This window comes from Amyelois transitella, chromosome 14 (assembly GCF_032362555.1).
Source record: "Amyelois transitella isolate CPQ chromosome 14, ilAmyTran1.1, whole genome shotgun sequence".
NCBI classification, from domain to species: domain Eukaryota; kingdom Metazoa; phylum Arthropoda; class Insecta; order Lepidoptera; family Pyralidae; genus Amyelois; species Amyelois transitella.
In genome coordinates, this window is record NC_083517.1 from 8,032,829 (window position 1) to 8,046,694 (window position 13,866).

At 33.2% G+C, this 13,866-nt stretch overlaps 1 protein-coding gene across 1 annotated transcript in view; it reads left to right on the forward strand.

Annotated features, from left to right (window-relative positions):
- Nucleotides 1-13,866, forward strand: part of LOC106132313 (pyrokinin-1 receptor-like) — a 38,710-nt gene that overhangs the window by 21,184 nt on the left and 3,660 nt on the right. The window contains exons 3-5 of the mRNA XM_013331679.2: nt 1,189-1,295; nt 4,009-4,116; nt 9,976-10,143. Coding sequence (XP_013187133.2) covers nt 1,189-1,295; nt 4,009-4,116; nt 9,976-10,143 — 383 coding nt within the window. The remainder of the gene's footprint in view (nt 1-1,188; nt 1,296-4,008; nt 4,117-9,975; nt 10,144-13,866) is intronic.

Here is a 13,866-nt window from a genome sequence, read left to right on the forward strand (position 1 = left end):
CATAAAAGATAGACTTATGCTGTCTTGGGATATTTTTTAATAATTTTATGAAGTATATTTCCGTTATACATGGTTTTGCTGTATCTTTAACCATTAAGGCTGCACACGCGACGGAAGCTTAAAATATCAAGTAACTTCTCCCGTTTTCCCAACATTTCCTTTCACTGCTCTTCTCCTAGTGATTGTAGCGTAATAAAAAGTATACTATAACCTGCTCAGGAGTATGAAGAATAACTGTACCAAGTTTCGTTAAAATCCGTCAAGTAGTTTTTGTTTCTATAAAGAACATACAGACAGACAGACAGACAGACAGACAAAAATTTAACTGATTGCATTTTTGGCATCAGTATCGATCACTAATCACCCCCTGATAGTTATTTTGAAAATATATTCCATGTACAGAATTGACCTCTCTACAGATTTATTATAAGTATAGATGACATTATTGGCAAGGAGTGTATAATTTCCATTTCTTACATACATACATACATAAAATCACGCCTCTTTTCCGGAGGGGTAGGCAGAGACTACATCTTTCGACTTGCCACGATCTCTGCATATTTCCATATCTTGTCGTATACTTTCCTTCTAACTAACTGTTCATAGAGCTGTAGTGACTTTGATCCAATGTTTTCTTGTTTCTACGTCCGTTTATGATGAGATTAATATTCTTACTATAGCCAGGATATTCTATATAAACCGTTCTTAACTTGATATTTGTTGCGCCTGCCTATCCCCCGGGAAATAATTATATTTGTTTTCCACCCTAAGAATGACTGGAAGGGATTGCTCTGGTTATCGCTGGAGCAATCTCTTTCATGGACGGAATTATCAGTTTGCTTTTGCACAGTTATTTCTCCTTGCGGTGATCATTGTATTTTCTGGGCGCGATAAAGTCAAAGAAATTAAGTAAAAATACATCGTTTGGGGACCATTCTCCTTATTATCTTTGGTTCTACCATCATAACATCAAACTACAAAAGACGACGGAGTTGATTTTTTTTATTTGACGTAAGAAGATTATGCTTCTCTTTCCGCGCAGATTCTAAATGTTGATTAAAAGAAGAAGACCTGCCCTTTTTTTGGGACAGGTATAGATAAGCCACTTACTATCTCTGAATGATACAACCATTACACGAAAAGCTCAACTCCAGTGTACGAAGTAGCTAATGTTTGTTTTATTTTCAGTTGCTGTCGCGCTGTCGTTCTTCATCTGCTGGGCACCTTTCCATGTCCAGAGGCTACTGGCCATGCTGGGCAAGAAACTGAATCCTACGCCTCCGAACTTCTATTTGGTCAGTATCATACAGTTTGTATTACAGTTTAGATCGGGACGGTATGGGTACGGGATTTAACGTTAGGCAGAAGAAGAAGAGTTAAGAAAAAATAGTAGGTATAGTAGAAATGCTACTTGTATTGGTAATCTGCCCAATGGTTCCTGGGGAATAATATTTATTGAAATATGCTAGTAGTTTCAGAAAGAAGTTTTATAGAAGTAAATTCAATACCACCTTGTGTCATTATGTGCACCCTATTAAAATAATTGCTGTGTGGTTAAATACCTATGATTCATGAGCAATTTGGGGACACATTCGAATTACCTTACCTATTCAATGTTGTCAGCTCACTATCAGTTACCTGTTCTTAATTAAATGCCAAACATACATTATTTAATGGGTACCTGCCTGCTTATTAAACTGTATATTTTTATATATAGAAAGTAGAATTACGGAAGGCCGAGTTTTTGTACAGGTATTTACGTACATAAATTACTGATAAAGTTATTGAAAATGCAAGGTAATATAAAAGTATTTTAACTATGCGGTATATCTACTATATTTTTTTGGAGATCTTCATAGATCAAAAATACTCGTACTTATTGAAAAAAAAACCAAGCATTTTCTTCCTTTAAAAGATCTATTCACATTACAAAATAGTTCTTGAAATGCCGTGAATGTACGGACCTGCTATTAGAGTGTAATTAATACAAAATCATTTCTTTTAAACAAAAAAATGTGTTTATGTTTCTTAATCTATAATTACTAATAAATTATGAAGTTCCTCATTTATAGAAAACTTAATTTGGAAAAATAAATGTTTATAAGTATTTTAAGATAAAACAAAAATTGATGTTATGAAAGTTAAAAAAGTGAATTTATATGTCGGTCCCACGGAAGTGATTTTAAGGAATTAACATAGGAATAAGGGAAGAGGTTGGGCGATATCTGATAAAAATGGGATTAGGAGATAGCATCTAGGCCTGTTCTAGGTTCAAGAAAAATGTGTGATTTTCTTTTACGGCGCGGCGCTACTTTCGTAGTAATTAGCACCGGCGCGACAGCCATAAACGACGTAGTTTGGGAGGTGATTATGAGGTCGGCAAGTACATGGCGGTGATAAAATCTATTGATTTGATACCCAGGATAAGCCCGTACACGATGCTAGGGATAGGTACAGGTTTTGTATTTGTAGCGGGAGCGATGATTCGGCTCGACCGCCACCAAAGGGAAGATCTTCCGCCAGGCTAGGTGTTATGCTTGGGGAACCGCAGCTCCGACGATGTTGTGTCGGAGGTTGTATACTCGTATCCGTGAAATCTCTGAAATCGCGATTTAGATTCTTCGCTGCTATTGGTAGAGCGCGTCAATTTCTTCGTGATGATTGACAGTAGTTGTTTGATTGGATATTGTGACGAGTGGCGTAGAGATGTCGCCACATATTTATACAAAACATCGCGGTTCTTTCCCGGGAAGGTAGAGACATCTTTCCACCTTGTTATCCCTGCATAGTTCTTTCTCTTTATACAAGACTTTTACCTGTCGCTCCGTCCGTGCGTTACCTACAATAGAATACATGTCAGCCCGCGAGAATTTAGCGCTACCTACAAAATAATACAGGTTTTTCGCAAATTCCACGGGAAATGTAGTATACTTTACCGGGACGAAAGTTACGCTAAGTCCTTCTCCAGACTCTTATACGCGAAATTTCAGAAAAATTGATTCGTATGATAGATAACATGTGAAGAGATTACAAACAAACAAACTTATTTTCGCATTTATAATATTAGTTCGTCAGCTTGGGCTTGACTGACTTGATGTCTAAAAAACCTGTGACAAATGTCAGGCACAAGTTTTATGTGGTAGTACATATAGTGCAAGAATTTAAAAGAAAATTATTATGTAATATAATACAATGTGCTCAAAGTATAAAAATTTTAGTGTGAGAAAATTTAATTTGAAGATTAAACTAGGTAAATGCAATGTTGCATAGTGTCGCACAATACTTAGTTGACGCGCAAAAAGCATACTTACCAGTATGAGTACCTACCGGTATTGTAAAGGTTTCGCTCCTCCCGCCTAGCCCGGAATTCCAGCAATGAAAACAAACTCCACTTATCTAAAACGATTCCGAATTGTACGCATTCATTTCCCCGTCTTCCCGCCATTTTCTCCGCCGCAATCATGCCGCAATGCAAAAGGAATAATAATCACTTTCCACTCTTATTTTAAAGTAAATCTGTAGACTAATTCACTAAATAATATCCTTATTTTGAATATAAATTACTTTAATTTTATAATAAAATAATTTCATTGCCTAAGTAAACGATTATTAATTCTGTGGTTAAGATTCACCAAAATCTTTTTTGATATTTCGGGGAACTCGGTTAAGGACAATAAAATAATATACATACATATATGTATATTATTTAATTTATGGCTCTAGTAACTTTATAAAAACTTTAAGGGATTGCTTCATTTTGTTTTTGTATTTTCTTGAGGTATAAATTTAATGTATAGTGTTAACATTAAATGTTTTTTAGGTGATAAATTTCTGTAGTCTGTTTGAGTAGAACGTTAACATGGAGGTAGAAATCTTAGAGAACATATTTGAAAGGAGTTTCAAGGAATACGCTACTGACATTATTTCTTATGAATGCAATAACAATAGAATGAGAGAGTGAGATTAACGCTTGGACAAAAAGAGTAACTATTTTTCTGATTGTTACAGGCATACGTGATCCTAACCTGGATGTCCGGGATCCTCTACTACTTGTCGACAGCTATCAACCCGTTTCTCTACAGTATTATGTCCAATAAATTTAGAAACGCCTTCAAGGTAAGACCCATACATGTGCCGTTATGTTTGTCAGGCCGAGAATCTTGCAGTAACTAGTACAGGCAACAACATAAATAAGTATGCAGAACCGAAAATATTTTTTTTTTTGGGTGAGATTATCCAATGTTAATAAACGAGCAATTATTGTGTAGATACATATGTACATATATTTTTACTCGCGTTCATCTAAAACGGCTCGTTGTAATTTGAAATTGGTAAAAAACGGAGGTAAAAATCTCTACCCACATCTACAAAAATTCGTTTTTCAAATATTTTCACCCGGAAACATATTTTTATGGTTTTGGGACGTCCACCGAGCACTGCTCGCTCACCTAGGTACTAATATACTTATAACATATGCGTATTTATGTTTTTGTCTGTACAAGATTTTTTTTGTAAACCGTTTCAAGAGCTCTGATTAAACTGCCAGATAGAATAAGTAACAAAAATAAGTAAAAACAATTTTCATTAAAGTACCTGATTTTGTTGATAAACATATCATGCGACCGATGAGATTAAATATATGTCGTGGCTGTGGTACTAGGGGCCATACTTTATATCCGGCTCGAAGGTCCATGTTGTAAATGGAGCAATAAAATAGGTCTTGGGTAAATAAATGGTCTTGGTGTGAAAGATCCGGTCTTCCCCTAAAACGTGTATTCTGCAATAAGATCGAAGGATAAATAGATTATACGTCTAATATTCTGTTTTTATTTAAAGGGAAAAATCTGATAATACTTCAAAAGATATAGTTAATATTTATTATTTTTCAATTATTTGTTTTAAGGAAACCCTATATTTGGGGGAAGAAATTTGGTTTGATCATTAAACCATATTTCTCTACGATATCAAAGAATTTATAATTTGATGTGTTGTCTATTAAACATACCTTTTTTTATAATACGAAACGTCAAACGTGATGTTGTCAATGTAGTTTTCGTAAAGATTGAATCAGTCACAATACTGTTTTTGCACCTTTCCACAATTTGTTTGACCCAATATTCCTAACAATTACCCAAGGAACCTCATCATCTTTCCAATGATTATTTGCTTTTCAACTTTAGTCGCAGTACCTATAGACCATAATTTTAAATTAACTAATGTATGGGACATTTCTTAAAAAACATGTTTTTGTTCTAATTGTTATTGTTCCTAAATTAGTTACTTAAATAATTGAATCAGAGAGTACAACTGTATTACAATTATTGGACAGAGTAGCATCGTCATCTGATGTAAATCCAGTTTGAGAAATAAGCTTATAAGTCATACAGTTTAACCATGCAAAGCCGGGTCCAGACATTACTGTCAAATAAGTTTAGGAAGTGCTCCAAAGAAACTCCCTTGCACCACATAACGTAGAATAAATTTCAGAAAGCTTTCCGAGCCTCCACACTCGCGATTTCATAATCATATTGCTTTCACTTTATTACTGGGTTTTATTTCTTTCATGGTTTTGTGAAAACTAAAGTGATATTAACTATAAATAATATATTATGTATTTACCTACATACAATGTGATTTCTTTTTTACGCAAAATGAAGATCTTTAAGTTGGGTGCCGAGTGTGGACCCAAATTCCAGACAAGTATCTCACTAGCGGCCCACGACGGCCTTATGATAGGTACATAGATAATGTAAACTTTCTAACGGTTAAAGAATTTTCATGATCGGCTTAGTATTTCTGAAGATAAGCCCTTACAAACAAACAATCAAAGTAAGTTATTTTTAACTATATAATATTAAGATAGATTATAACTTAACGTTATAAAATAATCTAAAGGGGTTTTTCGTAATACACTAAATTGTTTTTAGTCAGCGAACACAAACAAACGCTTCAGTTATGAAACAACTCGTTAGTGTAAAATTGTCAGAGGCCACAACATCGGGCTGGTGTTTACATTTCCCGGAAACTTGACAAGCTTAGTTGTTTATTTTAGCTCCTAATTTTCTTGGAGCCTAAATATTTTATGACACCACGACACCGATAGTACCTACAAGGAAATTGATTCAATTTCCATTATTGAAATTCCGGTAATTAATAACGGCTTAATTTGTTTAAAATGTATTTTATAAAGCATTAAAAACTTATGTCGTTTAGACTTCACTTTATTATAATGAACATAGAACTGATCTGCAATTTCAGCGGCAGAATTATTTGTTTAAAAGATTAGAAAGTATTTAAAAGTAGCTGTCGTCCGCCACTACATCCGCATTGAATCTTTATAAATTTTATATAATTATGTAATGTATAAGCTATAACTGCAAAGTTTCATGAAAATCGGTTCGTGGTAAAAGAATAACAAACAGACATACATACATTCTTACAAACTTTCACATTGATTTAAGTAGGTAGTAAGCTTGAACTATTTTTCAGTTTGATAAACACTAACAACTCCCATAGGTTCAGGGTAATCTACAAATCACTGAAAACTGTATCAAAATCCCCACCGTTATTTCTGAGATAAGCCGTCGCAGATGGACGCGACGAGGGACTTTAATTTATGTAAGGATTTTCATACTGTTTGAGATTCGTAAGTATTAATCATGGGATCGTTCAGCCGAGTTTTCCTGTTCGGACTTTGAGATAACATTACAAGTATATTCCCTTAGCTTTGGGCACTGTAAGTACTCAAAGGGATGTTTAACCCTTTGAGTACTTACGAACGAACTTCAATTCCGAAATAAAGCTACAAGACAGAGCAAGGTCATTATTATAATGATTAGGTAAACTACTAGCTATTAAGCTTGGTAAAGTTGTGTTAAGCCGGCTTCCAACGGGATGTTTTCGTATTTGCAAATCTACCCACACAAATAACAAAGAGAAAATAATGTATTTTTTGTAACGAGCACAACCCAAATCACGGGGATATGAACTTTAGTATGTTAGTAGTTAGTCATGTAGGTTTCTCAGGGGTATGCAGGTGCACTAAGAAAGGATTTCTTAAAATACAATATTCTTGCGAAAACGTTTTTTTTTGCGAGCGACGCCGCACTTTTTTCCTATAGTTAGTATATAATATATTTGCTGTTAAAAAATTGGGTTAATTCTGATTAGCAATCAATATTGTCATGTTTCTAAACAGAAAAATTCAGCGTTGCTGTCCCTCTTAATAAAAAGGTACTTTACTTTTAGGTTTTGTATTTGTACATCATTTTTATTTTATGATATAATGTCAAAATAAATTAAAAAGTTTCTTTTTCTTCACAAATAATAATATAAAAGTTTCCTCTTTATACATATTTAGTATGGATCGTCTGCACAATTGCCATACAAGAATAAGTCGTGGGTGGTCTATTCTGTAGAAACACGATGATGGATGGGAAAATATTACGCTTCCTGAACCTATACATAAACCAGCCACTTCATTCGCCCTGTGAAGGGCCAGCCATGACTACTTAAGAACCCTTTTACTGCTTTAAGAACACTTCATTAATTCCAATATTTTCTACCAAACTTTTGTGTTTGGTATTATTAAATTACATACATGACATGAAAATACTATTAAATAATAATTTCAATATTTAAACAAAAAATTAAGCTTGATTATTTTTATATTTAACTGTATAAAATCTGTGTTTATATTGGTTTAGTTACAATGTTATTCTAAAATTAATTTAAAAGATGAAAAAAAAGATTTAGAAGTTTGGTACCTATTTCTTTGCAGTTACATGAATAATAATGTGTGATTTTACAGTGTCAAAATTGACAGATATTAACAGAGGTTCGTTCTTTGTGATGAAAAATACTATAAAGCACCTAACTGTACAAGCTAAGCAATGCAAAAATCAACCAAAACATGGCGCATATCTATTAATTTCCGACATACACATTCTTTTTTCATCACGATCTTTCACGACCAATTAAATTATTCATGAAGTCTCGTTCGCTGTGTGGGTGAAGTGAGATCGCCTCGGCTGGCGCTAGGCCCGGCCCTAACGCCATCCAAATTTGCCCAATATTTTATGTAAATGTTCTTTCTTCTAAGTTTGGCCTCCAACTTCACTAACTGTGACACTTTTATTGGGAAAATAGTTTATTTATTGTATAAAAGATTTGTTATAAAGGGTAATCTGTTAGGATTGTAAATGGTAAACAAGTTAATTTTATTTTTAAAAACAATACAATTGAGAGTGCTATTGAACCGAAAAGATTTTTTATACTTGCACAATATGTTCCGTACCTCAATAAAAATTAGATAGATACATCGATAAAACATTTATTTCCACAGTGCTACAGACACAAAAGAAATATAACAATAACAAATCCTTAAATCAAACACAGGTTTCCTGTAGCAAGTCGAAATGGTCATAACTCAGTGATCTGAAATCTAAAATTAAACTTAAATCAAATATAGTGTTTTTGAATAACGGAATGTTATTTTATTTAAAAATTTGATTGGTTTAATATGGAATTTCCGTTCATCAGTGTTTTGTCGACTTTTCGTTCCTGGGTACGAATTTGATTGCACACAAAGTTTAATTTTACTGAATTTTTAAACAGTGGACAAAAATTCTTCGTTCTTCATAAAAATAATTCGTCTTAACGTAGGTATGTTTACATTGGAAATTTTTAGATTGATTAAAATATTATCCGTGTTCTTCTGAGAAGTAATCTTAAAATATCCAAGATTTTCCTGGTAAAATCTTCAAGCCGAAACAATACCTAATTGAAAGGTTCCCATACAAACATAACTGCGATGTGCCAAGATAAATAGCCATTCATTTAACGCGTTTTACTACGTAATATTAAATGTCTAAGTTTTGGTTTACGACAATCTCAACATATTTTTTTTATTTACGCGGGCAAAGTTACACGCGCTCTCTAGTTTATAGTATATTTTGTACTAAAGCTGTAACAAACTGTATGTATTCGGTACTGAGTAACGGGTATGCGCTCTGGTACCGAGTAACGAAACGTTACTCTCGAATGCATTTCGTTAATCGCACGATTTCGTAACTCGCATTTATTGTATAATGGGTTCATTTCACGCATGCGCACATTGCGCACGCTTATTCAAAACCGTACGTTACAATAACAAAATACAAAAGAACAATGACTGTTAATGATTGTTGCTAAGGGAACGATATTATACATACATACATACATATACCTAGTCACGTCTATATCCCTTGCGGGGCAGACAGAGCCAATAGTCCCGAAAAGACTGAATGGCCACATTCAGCTGCTCTGCTTAATGATGGAATTGAGATCCAAATAGTGACAGGTTGCAAGCCCATCGCCTAAAAAAAAGGATCGCAATTTTATAAGCCTATCCCTTAGTCGCCTTTTACGACATCTATGGGAAAGAGATGGAGTGGTCCTATTCTTTTTCGTATTGGTGCCGGGAACCACACGATATTATAATTAGGGATGAAGCTTACAAAATAGTTTTTGATTTGTTTAACGTTATGTTTTTATTTAATACGTCTAATTTTAGTTCAAGAACAAAAGATTCTGTTATTTAAAACATGGTTTTATTTAATATGTCTAAATTCAGTTTAAGAACAAATGATTCTGTTGTTTAGAATATGTCTAATTTCAGTTTAAAAATAAAAGATTTTTGTTCTCGAAATGTTTTTGTCATTAAATAAGTTTGACAGTGTTGCTTTTTCATTATAATTTAGAGATTCTGTCAATACTATTTACTCAATACTTCATTTGCAGTTCGACACCCGTATCAAACTATACAAAATACGAATCGATTCGTTTTGTTGGGTTATACTGAGGTATCAAAAGTAACGAGTAACGTAACGATACGATAGTAACGAGTACTCATTTTAAAACTAACGAATACATACGGGTTTGCTTTTTCTCGTTACTTTTACACCTCTATTTTGTACATATCTTAATTGTGTACAGGTAACATTCTCGGGGTGGTGCAACGGTCGGAGCGGGCGTCGCAACTACAGCGCGGTGCAGAGTTTCCGCGCCCAGCGCGCCGCCTGCCTCTCCGAGCAGCACCCGCGCCGGCTGCACCGCCTCAACACGGCCACCACGCAACTCGGCGATGCGCCTTCCAGAGCGCAGGTGAGGTCAGGCACAACCACTATTACTTGCGCTTGTGGCTGCGGGATTTTCACTAAAAACACCACGCTTGCCGTGTAATAAATGCTGAGCAAGTTCAGAAGTGTACCTTAACCGTTATCGGAAGTCCACCTTAATTGTTATACGAAGCGTTTACTAATCTTTATGGTGGGTACGCGTCTGTGTTACATTGGTTATGAGTTTTAAGGTTGTTTAGAATAATAATTGAGACTTATTGTTACCAAATTAACCAAAAAACGTTAACGCGTATCCATCTTTATGGTTTTGTAATAACACGTGTTTCTCGTTTACAATATTGGTACTAATGAAAAGATTGAGTTTTATAGATAAGATATATATATAGATGGGTACGAAAGTAATATTTTGTACAGAATGAGAAATGTTGTTATTCTTTTTGACTTTGCCACATCTATGTAAAGTTTTCGCGGTCACAATAACTATTGCTATCACAACAGGACTTATTGCGTTCATTTTGTTTCGTCTTTGATATTTTTGGCGATGTTTCAGCAGTCAAGGTCATGGTTACCATTCTACTATATCTTCTAGTTAAGAAATCACGGACGGAATGAATTTTTTCTAAGTTCTTTATAGGTACTTTGATTATTACTTTTTTTTGTTATTTTGATTGAATTAAATTATTTTAAGCGACATCTTATATGTTCAATGAAACTCCCGCGGAACTGGGGAAAAGTGTGAAATAATGGAGTGGAAAATTTTTATATACTTACCTTAAAATTTTAAAGTTCTATTTGAGGAAGTAACTTCTTTATGAAATTTTCTTTGAGATTGACTTTCAAAAAGGTGGTAACATTTTCTTTTTCAAAATTACAATTTTCTCGTTATCCCGACAGTGCCGTATGGTTCCCGGCACAAATAAAAAAGAATAGGACCACTCCCAACTCTTTCCTCCATAGATGTCGTAGGCTTATAAACTTGGGATTCTTCTTTTAGGCGATGAGCTAGCAAACTGTCACTATTTCAATTCTATAATTAAGAACTAACAGCTGAACGCGGCCTGTCAGTCTTTTAAGACTGCTGGCTCTGTCTACCTCACAAGGAACATAGACAGGATTGTATAAAGGAATGGATTAATTTCTCGTAGTATTATTGCAAACGAACAAACAATTGATATATTTGCTTTTGCTTTTCAAATAAAATGCTTTCTCTTTTATCGTGGAATACTTATTTATTAATATGTATTTAAGCTGAAACTATGAAAAAAAATGTTTAATCTTTCGGAATGGTCAGTTCTGATAATTTCTGTTGTGATACTACTACTAATAGCCAAATTTAAAATTAAAATCATCTAATACCGGTTAGAAAAAGAATCATTCCTAGTGCCAATATACGACTAATACTTATCAAACAAGTAGCGATATAATTTAAATACATACCTAGCTTTAATTGAAAACATCAAACATTGATTTGGAAATGAATAGTGGAAATATACTGATTTTATAACCGATGTCTGTATTTGTATCATAGTTTTTATGTAAATAAACCAAAACCGCAAAATTATACTGTTCATAATTTGATAAATGTGTCTATTTACTCTGATCCAAGGCAACCAAGGAGATTAAATTGTTAAAAAACCCCTCTTTTTTATTTTTCTGTTTATTTTCACGCTTGTTTATAAATAATGTAGGTAAAGTAGATTAACATATGAAACAATCTCTGTACTATAAAGCTGAAATTTTTAAACAATTTCTTAAATTTGTAAATTTCAAATTGGAATGATTTGAGATGTACGTCAATTCAATTGATATGGGTCTATTTAATTTGGTTTAACACTCTAGTCACTCGAATTTATTTGAAAAGGGTTCTTGGGTGGTTATAGTAACATGCAATTAGCTATTGCGTGGGGCTTCGCTCCTTTGGGCATTTCCAGAAAAAAGTAGCCTGTATTGCTAAAGATATACTTTATCAGTGTGCCAAATTGCCTCAAATTCGGTTCAGTAGTTTTTGAGTTTCTTCGTTACAAATAAACAAATCTTATCTCTTTATAAGTGTGGGTTAGTGCAGGTAAACGAACCAATCTTTATATAATTATTTAATGCCATGAATAAATATTGCGATGTTGACTCTTATCAGAAGGTAAGGTTGGCAATCCTCCTTTAGATATTACTACTTAGCTATAAGCTCTTAATTATGTAAGTTAAAGACTGATGATGATGAATTTCTTATTTTTATTAATTGATCAAATGAGACAAATAAACGCACCATCTCTTTGATTTCATCGTCTTTTTAATCAATACATTTCAACCCTTAAAATTACCACAGTCATTTAAACATGCTATGGAGTGTACTTATAATTTAAGGAATTTATGAAATAAACGTACATTTCTGCAGAACGCTTGATTTAATGAAAGATATAATTTTAAAACTATATTGTGATATATTTTTATTAAAAAGAGATTTCTAATAGCTAGCTTAGGCACTTATTACAAACAACAAAATTCGTTTTTCATATTTTGTATACACACAACTATAGCATGACCAAGCACTTATTTAATAGGTATTCATCTTTTTGGTAAAAATATACCGGTTTGATAATACAATCAAGCTACGATAATCGTAATGTACCTTGTAGGACCAGTTTTTTTTAACGTTTGGCTCAATGCCAGATACTGCATTCATTTTATTATTTTATACAAGAACTGGAATAAATTGGCATTAATTACGAAGTTTAATAAGCTATCAAACATTCCGATACCATCCGGGTACTCGTATTTTAAAGAAATCTAGATAAAACTGGCTCTCTAACTTTGAATGAATAATATTCGCTTGGAAAGTAAAATACGAGGTAGTGAAGAGTTAAGGAAAAGAAAAGAGGAAAGAGTTCTCGATTGGTAAACTTTTCTGTCTTGTTCATTTAGTTTTAGTTTCCAATTAAATTTATATCGTATGAAGTACTGGTATCAACCTATTTATTTTATAAAGTTTTTTTTTAAATCTCTAAGACTTTATTTTAATGGTCTTTAATATTTCATATAGGTAGGTTAATAACAATGTACGAAATTATATATTATTATATAATAAGCAGTGATAGGTAAAAAATATAAGTCTTAAATTATGGAAGATGTTAATTAGGTGACCCGACAGTGAGAACCTTGGCCTTCTATCAATAATAGCTCGTTGATCCGCTATTTAATATAAAGAGTAGACAAGACAAGGGCCGAATCAATTACCATTTAAGGTACGAAGGCGCAAGCGAATAAAGGCTTTGTAGTCCGAGAAGTAATTAAAGACTTTTCCTCGTGTTAAAAATAATCTACTTTTCATTTAAACTATAGTAATCTAATTAATTATTCCGATTCCTAAAAGTTTTAACTGGTTAGGAAGTAATAAATATGTTTCTTCAATAATATTTTCTTAAAACACATAACGCAATAACGCATTATTGAGAAGGAAAAAAAGCAATTGACACACAAATTGTGAACTAGGGACCTGATTTTTTTGAAGTCGGTTGATTATATAACATTAAAATAAAAATACACAATTTTAAATCACCTTTCGCTAAATTCCTCATTCTGGGAACCCAAGCCAAGCAACATTTTGATTGTATTTACATATTTACGTTTTACTCTCGTACCTTATATGTATGTACTCTGGTCTAACAAATATTACTTACAGAGTATGAGAAACGCAAAATAAAAGCCCTCCATTAATATTAGTTACAAGTAAACCTACAAGATTTTTCTTGAA